Here is a 24,889-nt window from a genome sequence, read left to right as displayed (position 1 = left end):
GCTCAGGAGAGTGAGCCCTGGACTCTCCTATTTATTCCCCAGTTCCTTCCATGAAGCTTCTGGTCCCCCACTAACCCAGCCAAGTATGCACTCTCCGTGCTCGCTTCTATCAGCCGGTGACGGAGGGTCAGGAGTTCCAGAAGTCTGGAAAACGTGTCCAGGAGCAGTGTGTGGAAATCTTGTCCTCGTTTCTGTTCTCTGTCCACTGCAGAGCTGAGTGCAAGCAGGCCCACCTCCTCCACGAGAAAGGGGTCACCCATCGCTTTAGCTGAAAAGAGCTGAAAGGAAACCAAGGAATTTGAAAACTCAAAGGAGGCAGCATCGTGTTCACTAAAAAGAAAAGATACTCTCAGTGGTACAGACTCCGAAAGCATCATCTCCTGGCCGCCTGCGTGACAGTTGCAGATAGTCAGTAATCAATAGGGCTGCCCAGAGCTATGAGAGATAATATATGCAGAAGTATTTTGTTATTATGAGGATAAATCTTGTTATTAGAAATGTTTTGAGTCTAAACATTGAGTCTAAAAACTGGGGGAGAAGGGACTAAATAGAAATAAAAGTCACTGATTAAAATTAAAAATTTGAGATATGGTTCAGTGGTTAAGAGCACTGGCTGCTCATCCAAAGGACCTGGGATGATGCCCACCCCCCACATGACAGCTCAGAACTACTTGTAACTACAGTACTAGGGGATCCAATGCCTTCTCTGGCTTCTGCAGGGACTAGGCATGCCTGTGGTACACAGACATATATGCAGGCAAAAGACCCATATGCATAAATAAAAATCTTTAAAAATGTTTTGGTGGCCAAAGAACAATTTTTATAATCCTTTCTGATTGCAGTTTCAAAATGATAAAGACTTTTCATACCTATGAATTTTTTCAATTTTCACCAGACCCCCCCCCCAGAGAAGCATAGATCTCTTCCTCCTCCTCTTCTTCCTCTTCTTCCTCTTCTTCCTCCTCTGCCTCCTTCAGCAACGAGAAATCTAAAATGCCTGAAAATTAAACCTAGGCTCTCATTAAGTTTCCCAGGCTGGCCTTGAACCTCCTGCTTCCACTTCCTGAGTATCTGAGATTGTGAGCCTGCACCAAGCCTGGCCTGTGACCTTTAAGTCTTACAAGGTCATTCAGTAGTACCAAGAGTGGCTTGGGTAGCCCCTACTTCTGAGTTCCTTAGCCCCACCTGCCTCTCAGTGCCTCTTCACTCCCGAGTGGCCCCATGTGATCCGTGAAACATCCAAGTGACCTTTGATACCCTTCTGCCTTGGTGAACATCTGATGCACCCTTTCCAAGAAAGACCTAGTTTGAGGACCTTTCTCTCCCTTTTCTGGCTTGTTCCACAGGCTGTGCCATCTTCCTATGTATCTACCAAAGGACTTGTCTACTGGACATGTGACTTTCAGGCTCCTAAAGTCTTCATCTGTGATTCCCAAGAGAGCTGTTACATTCCTGCATGCCTTCAGAGGGCAGTGGTATACGCATTTTCTAATACAAAAGGTTAGATACTCAGTATTTCCAGGTTTAATTGTGAACATATTTCCAAAGCAATAATTAAAATTGTGACATTCACAGGAGACTAGACAAGTCACCCCAGACTGTCTCTGTAATAAATAAAACCTTTTATAAAATTAATATTAAATATGGTGCTACAAGACACTGAGAGAATTAAAAAAGGAAGTAAGACAAATGGCTCAGAACTTCGGGAACATTCCAATCTCTGCCTCATGCATCATCCCATGAACACTAACTCCAGCAAAGAGTTGGATGTTTAAAAATTAAATCAAATTACAATAGGGATCAGAGGAGACAGACGAAACACCCAAAGGGAGACGTCCTCCCTGTATTTAGAAGACAGACACAATCACAAAGGAAATGAACAGCAGCTCCAACTTTGCAAAAATAAGAAGGCTTGCTTTAAAAACGACAAATGAAAAGATATTTGCAGAAAACATGATAAAGTTCTATTTAATTAAGCCTCAGATGAGTGAATAGCAGTGAAGTTATTTTCTCAGATAAGTGAACCAAAAAGACTCACACAGAGAAGTATAGCTAGTGACCAAATGTGTTAGAAGTCATCTCAGCACAGGCTAGAGAGATGGCCCAGAGACTGAGCACCTGCAGGGTTTGGTTCCCAGCACCTACATCGGGCAGCTCACCGCCACTTACAGGTCCAAGTAAAGGAAACTGAGGCCCCCCTCTGGCCTCTGTAAGCAACTACACTTGCAGGCACATGGTGTACATAAATCCACACAGGCATACACACACACAAATTTTATATATATATGCATATATATGTAGAGAGAGAGAAAATACACATACATTTATCTATATACATCTATATATACACAGATATATTTATATGTAATAAGTAACAAGGAAGTCTACATTAATACCATAAAGCTACTTTTCATGCATGCACGCAATGAGTTACTTCATACATTGCATTTCTAATGCTAATACTGCACTGTAGTGGAAGTGCATCTCTAATACATTGGTTGGTTTTTATAGACATTGGCATGATTTTATTTTCAAAGCAATCTGCCAATCAGTATCTAAGAATCAAATTTCAAGTCATCAGTTATACCCTAGTAGAGCCTGGCATGGTGGCACACACCTTTGAACCCAGCACTCAGAAGGGAGAGGCAGGCAGACCTCTGTGAGTTCTAGGCCAGCCTGGTCTATAGTGAAAATATCAGGGCAGCCGGAGCTACATAGTGAGACCCTGTCTCAAAAAACAAAACAAAACCCAGAAAGACTTATAGAACTGAAAGATACTAACATATGAAAAGTATGACTGTATCCTATGCATGGAAGAAGCTTGAGTTAACTGTCATGAGTGGGGTTACGGATTCGTTTATTACTTTCACAGTCCTTGGAATTCAACCTAGGGCCTTGTGTATGCTAGGTGAGCACTGTCATTGATCTGTAGATCCAGGCCTCTTTTTACCTTTTTAAAATCGTATTTCCTTTATCAGCTTTTGAAGGAAGATCTTGCTATGTAGTTCAAGCTGACTTGACACTCACTGTGCAGCCCAGGCAGGTTTTGAATTTCTGATCCTCCTGTCTCAGCCACCCAAGCATCAGGGACTGTACTAATAGTGTCTGCCTTTGAATAGCTTTAAATTAAAATGTGTTCTTTCCTCTTCTGCTACAATTCTCTGTAGTTTTTATATTATCTTAATAAATTTTAAATCAATTGTCTCTTTAAAAATGATTTTAGGGGTGGACAGATGGCTCGGGGGTTAGGAGCCCTTCCTGTGCCTCCAGAGGAGGCAAATTTCTTCCTCAGTGCCACACTGGGCATCTCACAACCACTCGTAACTGCAGCTTTAGGGTACCCAGCATCGTGTTCTGTCCTCCATGGACATCCATAAACACACAGCCCTCCCCCACACACAAAGGCACACACATACACAAATAAAATAATAAAAATTTAAAAACAAATCCTCTCTTTTTTTAAAGGTGATGTTAGTTTAGGCACGAGAGGATAGGATACCATGTTGACCCAAGGGGCTGATATCCTTCAAATCACCTCCGTTATCACAAGAGGCCATAAACGAGATCAGTTTGGAAGCCCCAGCGAAGCATTCAAAGCCTTAACAGAGAATGCCAAGGATTGAAATACAAGTTTAGACACAGTACCAGGCACAGTAGGAACCGCTGACCACTACGGCTTTCCAGTGTTCTCCAGCTTCTCCCCAACACAGAGACACACTGTATCATTAAAGCGCAGAGGGAGGTGAGAAAATATTTTATGTACCTATGTAATCCTCCATTTAATTTTAATTATAGCAACATCCTTATATACTAGCTAGAAGCTTTTGTCCAAAACAAAAATCACATAGACATATTGGCAAGGTTTGTGACTATGCTCTTTCTCTGGCCAAACAGAGGGGAAGAGTGCCAAACAGCCAAACAGAGAGCTAAACAGAAACATCTGGAAGGAAGTGGTCTCTTTGCCAAGGACCCAACTGTCCTGTCAGAAAAAACACCCACATCTCTCTGGAGCTGTGCACTGTACCAGGCCTCAGGCTTGGCTGGGGTGAGCCACAGGTCCAGGGCAAGCTGCAAGATGCATATCTCCAGCTGGGCAAGCCTGCTGGCTGATGCAGTCTTGTGGGCATGGCGAGCCTCCCGAAACAGGTGCCCCAGAGCTTTGGGGATGAGTCCAACCAGGCCAAGGGAAGGGTGCAACTCCAACAGATGAACATTTTCTGAAGCTGGGCTTGAAGAGAAGAAAAAAGGATGATTTGATTTTTCACAACAAAGAATACAGACATTTTTTAAAAAGATATCTGACTTTGTAGTTTTAAAGACCAGTATCACAGCTCCTACGTGTCCTGATCTTTCTACAGACAGGGAAGCCCAGAGGGAATTAACCAGTACTGCAATATGCTCTTTGCTTTAACACAAAGCCTGTAAAATGGAAAGAAACTGATGTATTTCCAACTGTCCATAAGCAATGGCTATAACAAAACCCTCAGTGCTTCAGTGACCGCCTGAAAAAGGAATAGCTTAGAAATAAAAATGATTACATAAGAAAAAAATTTCCATGATTCATAGTATCTATCTTTTTTGCCGGAATTTTTCCTTCTCTCCCCCCAAATGTTAATGAATAAAGACAATTTTTAAGTTCTCTGTACACTGAGGGCCACCTAGAACAGGCGAGGCAAAAAAAAAAAAAATCAATAAAACACTTGTCGGTGGATTTAAAAAGAAAAAGATACAGAACAAGTCAAGAGTGTTTCTACCTTAAGACTGAAGAGCACAAATATTCCCACTAGCGTCTATGTAAGTGAGTTTCAGCTTGGTCCTAGATCTTAAAGCTCAACACCTGAAAAGAAACTTCAACCGAGCCAATGGCACTGTGTTTGGAGACTGACCCATTTTAGCCTCAGCCTGATCTGCCAAAAGCCATTTCCTGAACAGCAGACTTTTCACAGCAAGATGTACACACAGCTGGTGCCAAGCTCATTATGGTGACGACATCAGCCCTGTACCTCTAAGGGGAGGTGCGGCTTCACAAACCGAACTCTTTCTTAAGAAGTTAATATCTTAGCTATTGTCCCTCACAGCCCCCGCCTGTCCCAAAGATGTAACCCATCATGGCAACCTCTTACATAAAGACCGTCTATAATGTGCGCCTGCGGAAGTTGAGGGCCACACCTATGTTCATGTCTATGTCCTCAAAAGTATGTGCTGGGTATTGAGAGAAGAGAGACAATTAGTCCCCTCCTTGTGGTGGCAATGGGGAGAGTTTGATCTCAGGCTATACGGCTCAACTTGGGGTCTGCCATGTCAAGGGGCCCTCCAACTCAAAGGCCAGCAAGGAACAGGGGAAGGAAGTAGTCATGTTGAGGAGGTGTACCCGCTCTGAGTGGTCTCAGGAAATTGAATACTGCTCTTTGAAGGGTAATGCCCAGAGGTTTGTCTGGCCAATTCTCAGAAGCTTCTTTAGTGATACTGTGAGAAGAAAGAGATTCTTCTTCTCTGAGCAACTTAAAAGCACACTCGGGCTTCAGATAAGTGAGCTCTGCTCAAGGTCTCTCACATCCTCTAGCCACCGAATGGTGCTTAAAAGCTTAGTTCTTTGATCCAACACTGCATCCTTAACTGCTGTAGAAGATTAAATATAAAATGCTAAAGACAACGCCAACTTACCAGCTGTCGCTGATGGAAACAAATTGCTTGAAAATTATGTTCAGGGGAAGTCCGAATGTCTTGTGAGCGTCGGGATGATCCCCTCGCCAGAGCCTCTGGGCATCCTCCCGCTCCTTCTCCAGCTACAAACAATAAATATTCCCAGGACCTGAGCTGTGAGCTTAGACAGGAGAAGGCTAAACCCCGTGTTCCCGTCTCTTCACTAGGTTTCACCTGGATGTGGTTTTGAAGGTTTGTTTACAATGGGACATTCTGGTCTCTCAGTCAAAGGTCAGCCAAGGAAAGGAAAGCTAACAAATTTGAAAAAGCAAAAGAAAGCGGGGCCTGTAGTACAAGTCTTCTGTCCCAATACCCAGGAGGCAGAGACAGGTGGATTTCTGTGAGTTCCAGGACAGTCGGAGAGTTTCAGACCAGCTGGAGCTACACTATGAGACAGCCAGGGCTACAGGGCAGGAGACTGTCTCAATAAAATAAAATATAAAATAAAATTCAAAAGCCAAGTGTGGTGGTCCACATCTACAACTCTAGCACTGAGGCAGGCTGAGGCAGGATTGCCAGAAGCTCAAGGCAAGCCCAGGTTACTATGTGAGACCCTGTCTCAAAAACAGAGACAAAACAAACAAACAAAACCACCCAAACAAAAATCTTTTTTATATGGGAAAAAAACAATATTGTATATGATAGTGTCTTGGAAAGATCCTTTTGTTGATGATAACCCTATGATCTCATAAAAGATGAAGTTCTTGATTCCTTGTGCATCAACTGTAGTTGAGGTTAGAAACCTCCCTTTAAGACCTAAGTTATGCTTGGCATTCAGAAGCCCAAATGAGCTTACAGATAAACACTTTGCCCAGAAAACCCAGATTCTAGACCTGCAATGAAAGAATGTTACTTTTATCTCTGGCTTAGATCTCCCACCCTCTTTCCAGATGGAGCCATTAAAAACCCTACTCACGTGGTGGCTGAGGACGCCCCTCACTAGCTGCAGGTGAAGCCTCAGGCAGGTGCAGTCATCTTGGTAGGCCTTAGTGAAATACGAGTGGCTGAGATCAAACTTGGGGCGTCGGTGCACAATGTCAGTTATTGCTTGTGCTAAAGTAAACTGTTCTTCAGGGTCCAACGTATGCTGGTAGGCTTCAAAGTAACTATCGAGAAGCTGAAAATGAGGTTTATAGTCAAGATGCAGCAGAAACAGCTCTGGGGCCAGCAGACAAGACTGAAGCTTCATCCTGGGCTTTAACAAGCCCTAGGGCCTTAGCAGAAGACAGATGCTGGAATCTCTGGCTTGCTAGTGGTCTGGTGTGGGCAAACACAGTAAGAGATGGTGCAGGTAGCAAGCCTGCAGAGTGAAGAGGCACAAGTTGTAGCTCACACAGTGGAGCCAGGGCTAGACTGGAGTCTGATCCAGCTACTTCTGTTCTTTCTTCTCCTGCTCTTCACAAATAAAGGAATGTTACATAGTTGATAGTGTCACTGGCTAAGACAACACCCCAATGTTTGCCATTCCTAGAAGCCTACCCTCTTTCCTGGTTACTTCTTCACAATGTATCACTCTGGTTAGATCTGTTATCTTTTATCATTTTAAAAAATACTATTATCAGGTGAAGCCTGATAATATCTTCTTTTTCTGTTTTGAACTGATGACAGACCAAAGCACAGATACTATACAAAAGTCCAACTTGGTGAATCAACGAGGGTTTTTTTTGGTGGGGGAGGTTCCTTATAGGGATAAGGGGAGGGGTTACTCACAGGAGCAGAAATGGCTCTAAGGCACCTACAGCACCTAAGCCCACCCCAGCACGAATGAGAGCTCAGGAAAGCGGTAAAGCCAGAGCACACCGCACAAGCTGCAGGCAGCTCAACAGGTCCGAGAAGCGTCCTTTCCCAGCGGCTCCTCTTGGCATCCCACCCATCCTGGCTTCTTCTAACGATGTGTCTTTTATCTGTCCACACATCCTGTTTTATTTATTTTTGGTTTTGCTTATTAAAATTCACCTACAAGGGCCGTGGACATGTACCACATTCTTTTCATTGTATGTTCATCATTGATAGATGTCTACGCTGATTCCATGTTCTTGGTGTTGTGACTAGAGCAGCAATAAACACGGATGGACAAGTGACTCTGGAAGAAGACAGCCCTTTGGGAAAGTGCCCCGGACTGCCATTGCTGGCTCATATGTAGCTCTACTTTTGCTTCTTGGAGAAACCTCCACGTTGGTTAAAGATTCTCCACTATGAAGATTCCATTTCCCTACTTTGTCAGCAGAGCTCATTGTTGCCTTCTTGAGGTAGCCATTCTGACTGGGTGAGATGGAATCTCAGAGTAGTTTTAATTTGCATTTCTCTGACCAGTAAGAATGCTAAACATTTTTTTAAAATGTTATTTGGGCCAGGGAGATGGCTCAGTGGTTAAGAGCACCTGTGGCTAAGCCTAAATACTTGGGTTCAGTTCCTGGGATCTGTTGACAAAGTGGAAGAAGAGAATTTACAAGTTTTCCTCTGACCTCCACACACACACACACACACACCGTGGCACACACAGGTAAAGTAATAAATGTAATAAAAACTAAAATATTTGCTGGTTACTGTATTTCCTCTTTTGAGAAGATCTGTTCCATCCAACTGCCTACTTATAGACTGGAAGATGAGTTTTCATGTGTTGGCTTCTTTGAGTCCCCTGTTCTCTGAAGACCCCCACGAATACACATAGTCAACACTTCCATCTTTCATCATTAATTTCCAAGGCACTGAATTGCAGAGTGCAGAGGAGAAAGTTTTCCTCTTTTACCCAAGAAGGTCCTGCCTCCACTTCCTGTTGTGCTGAGATGTGAGAAGGTAAGGATCCCCAGGTACACTCTCCCTCCTGGCTCCATGAATCTGCCTGCCTCCATGCCTTCCGAATCAAAATGAATGCATGCGCTCAAATGGGTGCGCCAAAATAAATCCTTCCTCCCTGAAGTTGCTTCCTCTAGGCACTTCATCGCTGTGCTTTAACATGGCACTCAAACGTGGTGGGTGCCTTCTTGAAAAGGTACCAAACTCAACTTTAGTATGAACAGGAAATCACCAAGGGGACTCAGGCTACCATGGAAGGTGTGCCAGGGGTTAGAAACTCACACTTCACAGAATGGAGTCAGAAATGAAGAAAGATGGGGATCTCCTTTGACTCTCCCACAGAAAATGAAGAGCAGGGTGCTCTTAGTGACCGGATCTCCTCACCCAAGAGCCACACTAGAATATTAGCCAATGTTTAAATGACAGAGAACATGACGAGATGGAGGAGGAGTGACTAGACAGGCTGAGAGCACCACTCCGCTGTCCCAGGGAGAGATTAGAGAACAGACATTTACTTTTAAACGCATTCTAGCCCAACGTGAACCCTTCTGACTGGGCCAGGCTAATCCTGGGAGCTGGCTTAAGGTATTTAAACTTCTTGACCTGTTTTTTTGGACAAAGAGTCCAATCGTTGGTTATTCGATGAGGGAAGTTGGTTAATAAAAGTAATTTTTAAAATTCAAGCTTTCCTTTCTCAGCCCTGGGTCCCTGAATGATGACTCTGCGAATAATTAGTTACTATTAAATGCCTAGGCCATAAACTTTGGCTCATTCCCTGACTAGCTCGTAATCTATTTAATCCATTCAAACTATGCTATACCTACCACTTGGTTAGTTATCTCTCTTCAGTCTTGGCCCGCTTCTTCCCTCGAGACCCCTCAGTGTTTCTCTCAGCGTCTTCCTGAATTCATCTACCTGCTGGTTCCTGTCCATCTGTCTGTCCTCTGTCTTGTCTCATCTTTTGAGTCTCTCCCCAAATCTCTCTTTTATACTCTTACTATTTCCCAGAATCCTCTCTCTTCCTGCCAGTGTCCCACCTCCTTTTCTCTGCCTCAGCTCATTGGCCATCAGCTTTTTTATTGACAGGTGATGCTTCTAAGAGATTCTACAGAAGTTGGCTGCGGAGAGAGTCCTTTCTGGCCATCCCAACTGGATGAGGCCAAGTGGCAAAGAACCATGCTAAATCGAACGTTCATTTTTGATGATAAGGTTGCTGGGGTCAGCAAATAAGAACATAGGGTGTCCAGGCAGGCAAGACGGTTCAGCAAGTGAGGCACCTGCCACCAAGTGGGAGGACCTGAGTTCAATCCCTGGAACTCATGATAGAAAGTGAGAACACACTCTGCTAAACTGTCCTGGCTTGTCTAATGTGAGCTGTGGCCTGCCTCCTGAGCCTCACCCAAATAAGTAGGAATACAGGGCATCCTTTGAATTTCAGATAAATGACAAATACTCTTTTAAGGTAAGCATGTCCCAAATATTGAATATTTTACCTGTTGAGAAGGAAAATATAATTTAAGCTAATATCATCTTTCCAGTGTTTAGGCTCAGCTGAGAGAAGGCACAAGATGGATCACTGCATAATTTCATTACGAATTCCTTCCAGGCAAGGGTGGGGCATGATCTTTCTGCCTCACCAGTTCTATTTGTTATCTGTTTGCTAACTGGCCCGTTACCATTTAAACTTCAGGCTGGTATTTGCCTGAAAAGTCTTCCAAACCTGTCAAATGTCACCTCTGTGTGTCAAGGGCCACCTCTCAGAAAGTAATACGCTACACAGCAGGGAGATGGCCAGGGAATGTCTGAGAAAACAGGAAAGCAGACAGAATTGACAATATCGAGCCATTTATGAGATTATCCTATGAGTTTGTCTTATGTGTAAGATCTAAGGTTTATGGTAACTTTAAAACAGTGCTTAAGATGCTCAGCAGGGGCCCTGCACTGCTAACCTCCTCCCGCCCCTATGCGGGGTTTGCCTTAGTGGGGAGTCCTTGCTTTCCTGCTAGCTAATGGTTTCTCTCTCCTGCTGCAAGTCAGTGGCACTACGCAGGCATCTGTACACCCAGAGCCAGCCTTTTTAACATCGTGGGGCTTGGGAACCACTCCAGAAAAACATGCAGGTGGGCCAGGACAAGGGCCAAGCGTGGAAGGTCTGAACATCCCTGGGAAGGCTGCACCAGCAGAGGTTTCATCCATTATAAAAAAAAAAAAAAGAAGCCAAATCAAGCAAAAAAAGGACTTGGAGACAAAAAAGGAAGCGTGGGAGCTCAGAAACTGATGAACATATCCTTCACTGAGATCAAAAAGCAAGCTCAGGCTGTGGATAAGAGGAAAGAACAGGAAGACCTGGCCAGGGGTGCCCCTAAGGAGGAATCCATTGTTTTGTCCTTGTGATTGGCCTACAAGGACCTGGAAATTCACAGGAAGAAGGATGAAAGACTGAACCTGAGCGGCCAGAAGAAGGTGGAAGCCGAGCGGCTGGGCATAGGCTTTGGAAGCTACAGGAGTGGCACCTCCCACTCCGTGACTTCAGACATGCAGACCATTGAGCAGGAGTCGCTCACACTGGCAAAGCCAAGGAGGAAGTACCAGGAGGACCCAGAGGACTCGTACTTCAGCTCCAGCTCTGAGTGGTCTGATCAAAGCAGCAGCAGGTACTTTGACGACCCCATGGAGTTAAGAAGCAGCTCCTTTTCTAGCTGGGATGATGGTGCTGATTTCTACTGGAAGAAAGTCAGCAGCAGAGACCCTGAGCCTGCCATGAAAAGCACAGGCTCTTCAGACAGGCCCAGTGTTCGCCAGAAGCCAGAATATGAGCCTGTTGGCAATACAGAAGAAGTTCGGTAACGTAAAGGCCATTTCCTCAGACATGTACTTTGGAATACAAGCCCAGACATATTTTGAAACCCGGGCGCAGCTGGAGAGGCTCTCCGCTAGCTCCTCCATAAGCTCTGCAGACCTTTTTGGTGAGCAGAGGAAGCAGACTGCTGGAAACTACAACCTCTCGAATGTGCTGCCCAATGACCCGGATATGGCACAGTTCAAACAAGGTGTGCGCTCTGTTGTTGGAAAACTCTCCATCTTTGCCAATGGGGTCATGACATCCATTCAGGATCGCTACGGCTCTTAATCCTGGTGCCAGGCTGTGTCCAACCTGGTAAAACTCCACTTCAGATGGACCTGAGACCACATCTGGCTGCACCGAAGCCCCAGCTGCTTTGCAGGGAGGCTCAACTAGTTGGCAAGGCACCTGCACCCTTCTGAGTTGTCCCTTTTCCTTTGAGACAACCCCATTTCTATGTAGTGGGGCTTTGCTTTAGTTTCTGGTTTAGGTTAGCTCCTTGTGTCTCTCAAGCATATCCTTGCTTTATCTTTGGGGCATCTTTAGTTCCAAGAACTAGAAGCCTGAGCCGATGGCTCCTCCCACCTCTCTCCAGACCGGGAGCCTTCATCTGAAGCACCTGAGAGTCTCCGTGGACTGTGGGCTCAGGATGCCTGGGGAACTAAATCCATGGCACACGCTTCTCACGGCAAAGAATCAAAACAACAAAAACAAAACCAGAAGTGCCCAGCCCCTGCTGACAGATTGCTTCCTGTGTGTCCCCACACAACAAGGAGATTTCAAACAACACACACTTAAAGCCATCTGTCACTCTGTAAATTATTTTGTACATTCTCTACTTTTACAAGTGTCCCCAGTCAGTTCCTTTAACAAACCTGAGCTTCTGTGATGCCAAGGGAGTTCACTGCGGCCTGGGAATACATAGGGTGTCACCGTGGGAGAGGATGAGCAGGGCCGGCCCAGGGCTCCCAAGTACACTTAGCAGTCCCAGTACCAGGAGCTCAGGCTGAGAAGGACGGCAGTGCGGCTTCAGGACAAGGCTCAGATCCAGGGAGGGGGCGATTATAATCGGATAGTTTTGTTAATATTTTTTATCTTGACCTTGATGTTCCAAACGTTACAGATAGATGAAAACCACTAAAGTCATTTGACTGTGTTTTAGACAGCACCAGAATATACTGTTCAGCGCACTAAGATATATTTGAAATTTGAAAAAAAAAAAAGATAGTGCTTTATATCACACCAAAGTGTCAAACTGAAAACCAATGGTAGACACAACTTTGCCACACAACCTCTTCTCCCTTGTCACAGGAGTAACACACAAAACTCATTTTAGTGCTGTATATGTTTATGGATCCAAATTGTTGTAGAGCATGTCTGGTTCCTGTGGGGAAATCAGGAGATAGGACAGCATGGTCCAGGAGCTACCGCAGCAACTCTCTGGCTTCTCTCGTCCCTCAAGCCGTTGACACCAGCTTTATGAGTCTTCATACGTATGGAGGTTATTTTAAAGATCTGGAAGAACCTAATATGTCCCAGGACCTCGTAAGTGGTGATACCAACATATTTAACAATCGAAAACAGCTGAGGAGACTTGGCCCCGGAGTCAGAGTGGAGGGTAGGAGTCAACTGTACCTCAGATGAAAAGTTGGCTTAGCCATTTAAGATGGACTCTTTGGCTAGGGTTTCTGACTTGGAAGACTATATTTTACAATTTTGGCCCAGAAAACTCAGTTTCTATAGAGAACTTATTCTCAGGGTAGACTGGAGGGGGATAATTTCAACAATCGTTTTAAATTAAAATAGTTTTGTGTACCCTGGAAGGAATTAGTGGGCATCTTTGACAGGTTAGCATAGAATGAACTACAGTTTCCTACAGTCTTCACTGAGTGCTTAGTCTTCTGCTTTTTCTGTCCCTTGACTCTTCTATTGTCATTGAATCCCCTGCCTGAGGGGAAGAGAACACTGGTACACATACATACACACACACACATACACACACATATACATACACACATATGCACACATGCACATAGATACAAACATACACATACACACATATGCACACATACAAACACAAACACATATACATACAAACACAAAAACATATACACACAAACACATACACACATCTACATACACACACATACACACACATACACACACACACAGAAACATTTAAACACTTGTGCCTGGAGTAATGAATTGGCCATGTTACCACACGACAAGCCCAAATCTCTCATTTACTTAGTTGGTCAATGGAAGGTCCTCACTGGCAGGCCAAGGTCATCTATGAAAAAAGATTGTCTTCCAAAGCCCAAGTCTTGTACCTTTTCAGCTCAGACACTTGTTTCCAAATGACAGTGACCTACATCTCCAAGAGTAACTAACCAGAGGGCACAAAATGTTAACCATCTATTCTGCTATGAAAACAGAAGAAGCCTCATTTACTTCCTGGTCTTCAGACCCCGTCACAGTTGTGGTGTTCTCTTCCACCCTTCAGGCACCTCCTGACAGGGGCCCTGAACTCTGATCCTACTCTGGGGCCTTGAGGGATCATCGTCCCCAATAGTTTACTATGCTCTGCATCACTAGGCATCCTCCAGCTTTTCCCCATCAGCTCTCAAACTATTTCCTCCTTGTTTGCCTTCAGTTCTGGCTTCTCCTTCTGCTCCACAGCCTACCCCATAAAGTAGGTATCACCAGGGGCCCATCCATGGCTATGGTTCAACATCCATGGTCATAGCTCAGCCCGTATCTACTTCATGGCTTTCAACCTATAACTCCCCACAAAACATTCACATCTGATGGAGCCCCTCCACTCTGAAGACTTGTGTCTTTGAGTACACTTGCATCTTGTTTAATGATGCTTCACTCTTCCTGCACCGTGCTTTAGCTAGAAGCTCCTTCCTAGGCCCTTGGAAGCTCTTTTCACTCTCACTCCAAATCTGTACCCAATCCTTAACACCTACCATGTCTCCTTCAGAGTGACACATCTGCTCCCTTCCCTGCTTCCATGGTTACATCCTTGTTATTAGGTCCCTCTTAACTCTCCAGATCGCCAATGGAGGTGATCTATTCTCTAGGGAGTTCTTATTCAATCCGTCCTCGATGAGGACATTAAGACAGCTACTGAAAACAAAGCTCAGCACGCTCTATGGATCTTCTACACATCTCCAAAGCTTCCCAAACAATGGTTCACAACAGTTATGGTAACAGAATATAGGGATCACACACACACATGCACACACACACACACACACACAGAAAACAACACACACACACACATACACAGAGAAAGAGAAAAATATTAAAAGGTTCCTGAATACACAACAACCAAAAATTAGCTCAGAATCAAATCCATAAGAGTGATGCTCGCCCACATTGCATCATGAGACTTCTGTGCTGGCCGAGTTCTGAACACACAGCATGCATACTTCATTCTGTTAATGTTACCTCACCAATGGACACTGCCTGAAACACCCAGCTGAGACCTGGGACCACTGTGTGTAATAAATGTCAGTGTTTTACTGTACATGTAGGTATTCTGCTCTTATAAAAACATAATGCCTTTACTTGTGGAAAACAGATTATTTTTACTGTTTTCTTACTGTCATTCCACAGCATGTTAAATATCAAATTAGCCTATTTTTTAATTGGATTGTATCAGGAAAACAAGGACAGCTATTTCATTAGTATGGAAATTTACTTTTGTTCTTAGTAAGAGGCAGAACCACAATGTGCCAAAGGATTATTTTAAACTATTTTTTTATGATTCATTTTCAGTAATGTTCAATTCCCATATCTATTGTATATGTGTATATGACTGGGGTCCAATACAGTTGGAAGAATCACAGACAGTTGAAACCCTGTCTCAAACAAACAAAACAAACAACAACAAAAACAACAAAAACAATGAAACAAAACAAATGAACAAAAACTGTACAATTTTCTTGGGCAAAATGAATTATAAGTGGGGAACTCCAAGAAACCCAAGTTATACAGTGAACTTTAAAATCAATGATTCCCAAGCCCTTACCAGTCTGCACCCCAAAAAGGGTTAGTATGTTAACCCTCCCATTAGCTGTCTACCAAGGAAGGATTTTCTACCTCGCCATCCCCCGTATGATGCTGTAAACGGCATTCCCTATGTTTAAGAGTCTTTCTCTGCCAGACACATTATTAATCTTTTAGCAATGAGATCAAGTCTGTTCCTCTGGAAAGACTTAGAGACAGTTTTCTCCATGAGAAACAGAGACAGTCCCCAGACAAGACAAATATCTCTTTCCACTGAAGCCCCCCAGCTCTTGAATGTGTCTCAGTTACAAGGAGGCTCTTCACTGAGATTGGATGAACCCTTATAGACCACAAATTTCCCTCTTTGTATGATTTGTAGAAATGTGCTTTTTTTGTTTTTGTTGTTTTTGTTTTTCGAGACAGGGTTTCTCTGTGTAGCCCTGGCTGTCCTGGAACTCACTCTGTAGACCAGGCTGGCCTCGAACCCAGAGATCCGCCTGCCTCTGCCTCCCAAGTGCTGGGATTAAAGGCATGAGCCACCACTGCCCGGCAGAAATGTACTTTTGTAATGATGGTAAATCTTATATGTAATGGTATAACCCAGAGCTTCCCCCCAGATGCCTTTTAAACAGTAAGGTGTTTCTACACTTCTGTCACAGAAGCCCTAGGACGTTCAAGATGAAGGATCCGCCTTTGTTTAAACCTTGTATAAGTAGGACTCTCAATACCTTCGTTAGACTATGAATATGAACTTTCTCTTGCATGTATCTATAGAGCCCTGAAACAGTACCTAGCAAGGTAAAAAATTTAACCTTGCTGTTCAGTTTTGCTTATTTTTTTTTTATGAGACTGTCTTATTACACTCAGGGGTAGTCCAGTCTGGCTTCACACTTGGGGCAATTCCTCTGTCTTCACTCCTGAGTGCTGCGATTACAGGTGTAGAACACCACAGCCAGCAGACAGATCTTTGAGAGACAGTTTGCCTTCCAGAATCATACCTGGCGTTTGCCTTCCAGAAGATTTGCTTCGCAAGTCCACAGGTCATACAGCACAGCAAATCGGTCCACGGATGCATGGGCCCAGCCGAGGAGCTGGCTGTCCTCTGATTGGCTGACCTCTCTGTGACCTGGGAAGAAGTCAGTGGGAGTGGTTAGAGATGTGCCTTCTCAAAGAGCTCCATCCCTGAAAACCTCAGACAATCAGCTCCATCCCTGGAGTGGATCTGAGCTGGTGACTAGGGCTCCCCAAAGAGACCTGAGGGGACGCCTGCAAAGGACCAGGCCTGAAGTCCGCACATGTTGACTTCCGAGTCAACAAGAGTTTTTGTTTTCACCTTCTAAATTTAAAAGACTAATTTTAGTAATTCTTTTTTCTTTTTTTAATATGGCTCTTCACTGTGTAGCCCTGGCTAGTCTAGAACTTGCTATGCAGTACAGGCAGGCTTGAAACTCACAGAGATCCTTAGGTCTGAGATTACAAGTGTGTACCTCCACACCTAGCTCGGTAAATTTTTTTGTCATTGTGTGACTGAGTCTCATGTAGCTCAGGCTGGCCCTAAACTCACTATGTAGCTGAGGATAACCTTGAACTTCTGGTCCTCCTATCTTGACAGCACAAGTTCTGATCCTCCTATCCTGGCATCAGGAGCATGTCCACCATGCTCAGTTTCTGTATACAGTGCTAGGTATCAAACCTAGGGCTTCCTGTATCCTGGGCAAGCACTTCACCAACTAAAGCACATCCCCAGCCCTTTAAAGATAGTTCAGAAATAAAGCAAGTTGACATGAAGGCAACTATGCTAAAATGTCCCTGAATTTACAGCTTTAATGGCAGAACACACATCTCTCCTTTTGCAAAAACTGGTCTCTGGTGGTTTAACAACTCAGACTAATATAGTATTTTTTCCATGTGATGTGTGTGTGTATATGTGTGAGTGCATATATGTGTGAGTATATGCATGTGTGTATATGTATATATATGTGTGAATCTATGTGGATGTATGTATGTGTATATGCGTCTGTGTGTGTATATGTGTGTGTGTCTGTATGTATGAATGTGTGTCTATGTGTATGTAGGTTATGTTCATGTGTATGTGCATATGTGTGTGAGTGTATGTGCATGTGTGTATATGTGTATCTATGTGTGTGTGTATATGTATGTGTGTATGTGTATATGTATGAATGTGTGTCTCTGTATGTATAGGTGTGTGTATATCGATGTGTATGTGTATATATATGTGTGTGAGTGTGTATATGTGTGTACATATGTGTGTGGGTGTGTATATGTGTGTATATATAAAGTGTATGCATGTATGTGTATCTATGTGGATGAACAGTGTGTATGTATGTGTGTATATGTGTATGTATGTAAGTGGAGTGTGTATTTGTGAGTTTGTATATATGTGTGTGTGAAGTGTGTATGTGTGAGCATGTGTGTGAGAGAGAGCAGGAGAGATCAAGAGGTCAGTCTAAGGATGGGAGGAGCCTAGCAGAATCACCTGCAAGATAACAGCATAACCTATGAAAATAGAAGCTAAGAACTGAAATGAAATGTTCTAGAATGTTCAGTGCCTGATTTAGACATAGTTGTAGCAATGACTGCATATTCTAATACATATCCTAACATGTACAGTGTCATATTAAATTAACTCTGCCCAGGATCTGAAAACTAGCTATCACAGATTCCTCTTTGATAAGCGTTTTATAACACACTGAAGGTGACTTACCCGTCACAGCCCACACACATTTTAACACAACACAAACATCGTCTAAACTTCACTTCTTGGGCTGCAGTGTGTCTAGACAGCCTAAGCTCCTTCCAAATGCAATAGGAACTGCTTCTAAGAGAAAGATCCTTCCTTACCTTGCCTACTTTTAAAATCGGAAAATTAGGTGGTGTTGCCAAAAAAGAAGCAAAAATGGTAACTGTGGGTTGCTTGATTAGCCCAAGTGCTGAGTCCCCCTTCTGAGGGGGTGCCTGGCGTTCCCTTAGATCCCCTTCACATGCTTGTGATGTCTCTGCTTCTCAATGAACTTTCCTCAAGGCCAGGTGGCTCAGGAAAGGCATCATTTGTTCCACTTGCTTCTTTGCTCCCCTGGGGTCCTGTACCACATCCCTCTCACCCAGTGTGGGATCGGGAACTTTCCCTGGGAACAAGTAATCTAACAACAGTAAGAATTACAGCTGATCCTTTAAAAAGCATAGCTCCCCCACAAAGGAGACCGTGTGTGAATGTGTGTTTGTGTGTGTGCGTGTGTGTACACTCACGCACACGAGTTTGCGCTCAGGCTCAAGCAGTAATTGAGTATGCTTGAGTAAATCTTGAGTATGCTCTCTCAAGTTTTAAATACCGTTGTTTGGTTATTGGTGTGTGTGAGTTTCATTTGCTTTCTCAGCGCTGGAGATCTACAAGAGCCTTGCGCACACCAACCAAGCACCTCACCACTGAACTTCATCCCAGCCCTGGCCAGTTGATTTCTTGAAAAGTCTCTCCTTGCCGGGCGGTGGTGGCGCACGCCTTTAATCCCAGCACTCGGGAGGCAGAGGCAGGCGGATTTCTGAGTTCGAGCCCAGCCTGGTCTACAGAGTGAGTTCCAGGACAGCCCGGGCTATACAGAGAAACCCTGTCTCGAAAAACCAAAAAAAAAAAAAAAAAAGTCTCTCCTTACTTTTTTCTTTCTCAATGTAATGACTAGCAATGAGCAGCAGCTCTGACTCCAGTTCCTTCAAATCCTGCAGGGCGATGTCATACACGACATACGCGCCGAGCTGGTCCTGAGTGTGCACGCAGCCAGTCTGTGTGATGTGGAAGTCATCCTGGTTCTCAACTTCCGAGAACTCCAGGAATTGGATGTTATGGACCTGGGGAAAGAAAGCCAAACCCCAAAGTTACTGGAAAAGGGAGAGTTATATTTTGTCAATCCAAATGGCCAGGGCAGTGGGTTTCTCCTCCCACACAGTGGACCGCTGGTGCAGAGCTTTGCACACTGAGTGTGCAAAGAGCTGAATTACATATACAGCCAAACACTTTGAAATCTTTGCTTACCACAGGGAATTCAAGTATTTTTATCTCTCCCACCTTATAAGACCTTTTGGCAAGTATTCTAATCCTACCACCTGATAAACTCATTTACACAGAGGCCTGCTGCTTTCTTCTAACTCAAGAGACTTAAGTGACTGTCCCTTTCCTATACGGTCCTTTATTTCCTTTATGCTGACTCTTTTAAAACCAGCCACTTGTGAAAGACTGTGAAAGCTAGTGGGGAAAAGACACAGTGACCTGTATTAGGTTAAAAACCAAGTAAATCTGCTGTCTCCACATGAGCAGCACACCCTGCCAAACAAAAGCTCTGCCTTGCCGAGACACTTGAACTGGAACAGTGGGCTCTGTATTTGGGACCTTGAACTTGCTTCTCACACTCACACACACTTGAGCACACACATGGACAAAGGATGAGGAGGTTGTTCTTGAGGCACATAAATTAGTTTGGTTTTTAGTTAACTCCAGAGAAACTGGAAAGGGTGCTTTTAGTAGGTCAGGGGTTTCAGTGGTCTTTGAAATCAGAGGCTGGGTCAGAGCACAGCCAAGATCTTACCCTGGCTAAACCACAGCTCTTGGGTCATAAGAAGGGGAGGATACCACCATATGGCAATATTGGGGTATCTTTGAGGATAATGGAGTCTCTCTCAGCTCGTGGCGGGCTTAGCTGGGAGTGGAGAAGTCTTAGGGTCCTGGAAACTCTACAGCCACCAAAGCCACCCTGTGTCAGTGGCTTTTGGGTTGTCGTCTTAGAAATTCAAACAATGAGACTCACGGACCACAGGATTTTTGTGAGAGTTTATTATAGATGCGGGGATAATGGGTAGGGCTTAAAAGGGGAATGGGTCAGAGCTGCCATGTTGCAGGGTGGGTCCCAGGAAACGGGGTGCCATCAGGCAGCTGCTCTGGGGCTTCGTCAAAGGCTTGTGGCAGGAAATTGGGTGAGGTAAGGGGAAGAAGAGGAACTCGTTAGTCCAGATGGCCCAACCAGGTGCCCAGGTACCTCTTCTCAGTTTCTGTCACTCACATGCAGTCGTTCAGTGGAGGTGACATTAGAAGATAACAAACAGAAACTAGAACTCTCTTCTTGCATCTCTGGCCCCCACCAAAAACTTTCTCTGAATTCTGCCTTCAGGCTGCTGCCTGATCTGAACAGGTTCTCACCCTCCACCCCTCTCATAACTGCCTGGAATCTGTAACACCACACTCGTGGAGCACACTGGGACCACAAACGGTAGCTAACGGAGATCAAAGCATTATTTGGTTTAATTCTGTGAGTTCTGGGCTGAAAAGCCTCAATGAGTAAAAGCACTAAGCAAGGAAGGCAGAGAACCCAAGCTCCAGAGCCCACGTAATGGCACATGCTGTAATTCCAGCTCTTTCCTAGGGGTGGGAAGCAGAGACTGAAGAGTTGCCTGGAAGCTTGCAGGCCAGGTAGCCCAAGTACAGCAGCAGAAGCAAGAGAGACTCTGCCTCAAAGCAAGATGGAAGATGAGATCTCCTGGAGGCTGTACACACACACACACACACACACACACACACCCATACATACCCCTCCCACACACATACACACACACACACATACACACACACACATACATACACACACACACACCCATACATACACACACACATACACACATATATACACACACACACATACACACACACACACACACAATCAACAGTTAATATTTAATTCTATAAGTTCCTCCAAAATGCATCGACTGTCTCAAGTCTTAGTAATTTATTGTGTTGAATAATATCCCCCAAATTCATGTAGGCCTGGAAACCTTTGAACCAGACTTTATTTGGAAACAAAGTCTTTACAGAAATAATCACATTAAGAAGTCATCCAACTGAATGGGTTCTTATCCATAGGAGGGGTCTTTATCAAACAAAGGGATTTGGAGATTGACAGGGAGGGGAGAAGAGAAGAACCACCGGAAGCTATAGAAGAACTTAATGTGATTCATCTGAAAGTCAAGAAATGTCAAAGGGACCACTCACAGTAGCACACACACGTAAACCCAGCTATGCGAGAGGCTGAGACAGGAGGATCGCAAGCCACAGGCCAATCTGAACAATTCAGCAAGCCCTAAAACTGGAAAGGAGAGCTGAGGTTGTAGGTCAGTGGAGAGCGTATGCATAGCTTATGAAATCTTGGGCCTGACTTCTAACACCTCACTTACAGACTGAGGAGGGCGGGCATGAGGACGAACAGGGAGGAGGGGTAGGTAGGAAAGAAGGGGAGGGAGAAAGGAGGAAGGGATGGGGAGAAGGGGTGGGGGCAAAGAATGGCAAGAATTGCCCCAAATTGCAGGTGAAAGAGGCATGCACAGCCATCCCCTGGAGTCCTCAGAGAGAGCACGGTCCTGCTGACTCCTTGGCTTTGGACAGGTGGCATCGAGAACTGTGGCAGTCCATTACTGCCATGAACCATTCCCTCCTTCTGAAGTACCTTGTTGTGGCAACTAGAAACTATCACAATAGTTGACCTAGGGTTCCTGAGAATCTCTGAATTGTTCTTGGAGGCATTTTGGCCACAGCTGCATAAAAATGACTAACCTGTCCCGGTCGCTGCCGGTGGGGTTGTGGATCCATTACTATACTGTTCCTTACCCGGCCTTTAAGTTTTCACAGTCAAGTGAAAGACCCTCTTCCTAAAGGGCTTTCTTTGTGGTCTAAAAAGCTGGTCCTGCAGTATTGTTCTTGGAGGAGTAGCAGGAAAAGGATGGAGTAATTAGTGTCTGAGTAGAAATAATAGGACCATCGGAATGATTCACGTGTTTGAAGTCTGGAGAGTAACCGAGGCTGACACTTACTAATGTGAACTTTCGGCCTTGTACAATAGATGGTACTCATCCGACCGGGTTAAATTTTCCTAAACTATCCTGCGTTAAGACAATATTAATGGTCATTCAGCCTAAGACCCCAGTCAAAACGACTGGACAAATGACAGACTCATTAACTTCAATTTTTAAAATGCTTTAAAAACATATTCTCTCTCTCTCTCTCTCTCTCTCTCTCTCTCTCTCTCTGTCCTCTCTCTCTCTCTGTCCTCTCTCTCTCTCTCTCTCTCTCTCTCTCTGTACCAGAGTGTACAGCTTACAAGACTCGGTTGCCTCCTTCTGTCATGTGAATTCCTGGGAGCAATCCCAGGGTATCAGGCCTTGTGGCAACCATCTTCACCCACAGAGCCCTCTCACTAGGATGAGAGGTCCTTAAAAAAGATCAAAGATATCTTCTGCTTACGTTTTCTCCTGCTGTGAGTATATCATCACTGCAGATGGCTGGTCTACACTTTAACAGCAGGACGATGCACACCCCCCCCCCCCAGCTCTTCTTAGGATCTAAATGTTCTGTGGTGAGCAGAGCCTTTCTTCTGGTAGCTACACATTAAATAAAAACGAACTTTGTGAAAGGTAAAAATCAGGTCTCAGCTTCCCTCCACGGCTTGAGTAAGGACCCCAAACTTTTCAAGTCTTTCATGAGATTCTAATCTTCCTCATAAAAATCTCCGTTGATAACAGCAGCTTCAAACTTCCCAAGAGTAAGAAATATAGAACAGTCTGTAAAGTCCTGAAGAGCCTTTAGTCTGTTCCGGAAACAACGGCGTGAGTGGCAAGCAGAAAAGTCAGATCGCATCACGCTTCTGTTTGAACTCGACAAGGGCTCCCTCCTGACTCAGAGTTAAAGCCAAAGTCCTTGCCGTGGCTCACAAAGCTGCATAGAACCCTTCTCCACTTCCTATGCCTCACGGTGCTGCTTTTCCCTCTGTGCAACCAAACCACACTTGATGTCTCTACAACAGGGGTGGACACGGCCCGGCTCAGGCGCCTCTGCATTGACCTTCCCTCTACTGGCAACTCTTGCAGTCAGTCACCTTGAGTCCTGAATTCCTTCAGGTGTTTTCAGGACAGTTCTCTGTTGTCTCCTGAGTCCCACCCTGAGACCCACTGCCCCGCCCCCCAGAACCCTCAGCCACCGCCCCACCTCCAGCACTCTCAGCCACCGCCCCACCCTCCCCAGCACTCTCAATTACTGCCTCGCCCCCAGCACCATCAGCCACTGCCCCACCCCCAACACCTCAGTCACTGCCCTAACCCCCAGGACCCTTAGACACTGCCCCACCCTTTAGCACCCTCAGCCACTGCCCCACCTCTAACTCCTCAGCCGTTGCCCCGCCCCCAGCACCTTAGCTTCTCTCCATTGCAGTAGACCACAAAGGATATGCTACCCCGTGGTCAACAGCTCTAAAGCAGGGCGGCCTGACAGTGAACTTCTTGCTCATGGAGAGCCATCGTAGGGACAGTTGCTACCTAGGCTGTTGCCCTATAGCAGCAACCAAGGATGAGGGTGTTTCTATCTTGATGTGCTCACTGCCTTCTACTGAGTCTAGCTGGAGAAAACAGCCAGAGGGCGTGGCTCAGCAGCTAAGTGCTCTGGACTGCCACTGACCCATGGCATTTCTGCTCACAGCTCAAAGCTAATCACAACTCCACTCAACTGCAAGGGCCAGGTAGTCTAGGGAAACTTTGGTGTCAAATCCCCCTGTATTTGGTACACATTATATGTTTATTTGGTATTTCTTGCTTGGAGGTAAGTTCCGTTGTGGCAGGAATTTGTGCTAGTTTTGTGTACTGCTATTCTGTGCCTACAACAGGACCCAGCATACTTGTAGGAGAAAGGAAGACTTGGTTCACAGTCTATGGGAACAGATAAGCAGTTAGTGGGGCACAGCGGGGTGCTGGATCCTACAAGGAGCTGACAGGCTCTCATCCTGCACAGAGACATGAAGAAGTGCTTTCCAGAGAGGTGTCTGGAATGGCCTCAAGTCAGAATACACTCTGCCAAGGAGAGAACGGGAGGACCAAGGAGCCCAGAAATCTGGATGGCTGTGTCGAGTCAGAGAAGGGTCAGACCCTACCTCATGGAGCCTCTAAAGGTGGTAGAGGGAAGTGAAGCCGGAGGGTTTGGCAGGGGCCAGAATATGCTTGGCCTTGCAAATGTCCCCGAGAAGCCAGGGCTTCATCTTGTAATGAATAGGAAACACATCAAGGATGTCCAGCAAAATAGCAAGCACAATTACTACATTAGGCTAAGAAGACCCTGGGAAACGTAAAAGCAATGTTGGAGACATTTTCCTCTTTAAAGTTCTCCCTTTCTCACTGCCTTAGGAACTGCGCCCACATCTAAGTCGAGCCTGTCCCCTCATGGTCTGGCTCTCCCTTTCTAGAGACCTCACCTCCCAGCACTTCCTCTCAACAGCCTTAGGTTGACCCTGAACTCACCACAGGCTGCCAGACTCCCTTGACTCAGGAGCCACATGCAAGGTTCAACACCAGGGGAAGCCTGCTGCTCCTTAGCAGGAGCTCCTCCTACCATGCCATGTTAAGCAGGCATATAAAATGGCAAGGTGGCTGGGATAGACCACAGAGGACTCCTTTTGCTAGGGCTGTTGTTGAGTAAACAGTCATTAATAGTAGCCC

The 24,889-nt window shown here is 45.1% G+C and overlaps 1 protein-coding gene and 1 pseudogene across 1 annotated transcript in view; one reads left to right on the top strand and one right to left on the bottom strand.

Annotated features, from left to right (window-relative positions):
- Nucleotides 1-24,889, bottom strand: part of LOC114622640 — a 150,300-nt gene that overhangs the window by 87,984 nt on the left and 37,427 nt on the right. Inside the window, exons 14-19 of the mRNA XM_028769051.1 lie at nt 19,027-19,219; nt 16,357-16,484; nt 6,620-6,820; nt 5,665-5,786; nt 4,000-4,228; nt 76-278 (exon numbers count right to left, since the gene is read on the bottom strand). Coding sequence (XP_028624884.1) covers nt 76-278; nt 4,000-4,228; nt 5,665-5,786; nt 6,620-6,820; nt 16,357-16,484; nt 19,027-19,219 — 1,076 coding nt within the window. The remainder of the gene's footprint in view (nt 1-75; nt 279-3,999; nt 4,229-5,664; nt 5,787-6,619; nt 6,821-16,356; nt 16,485-19,026; nt 19,220-24,889) is intronic.
- Nucleotides 8,751-11,629, top strand: LOC114622637 (annotated as a pseudogene).

Source organism: Grammomys surdaster, unplaced genomic scaffold (assembly GCF_004785775.1).
Source record: "Grammomys surdaster isolate TR1022 unplaced genomic scaffold, NIH_TR_1.0 190, whole genome shotgun sequence".
NCBI lineage: Eukaryota > Metazoa > Chordata > Mammalia > Rodentia > Muridae > Grammomys > Grammomys surdaster.
The sequence above is the reverse complement of the archived record's forward strand: the minus strand, read 5'-3'. Positions and strand labels throughout refer to the sequence as shown.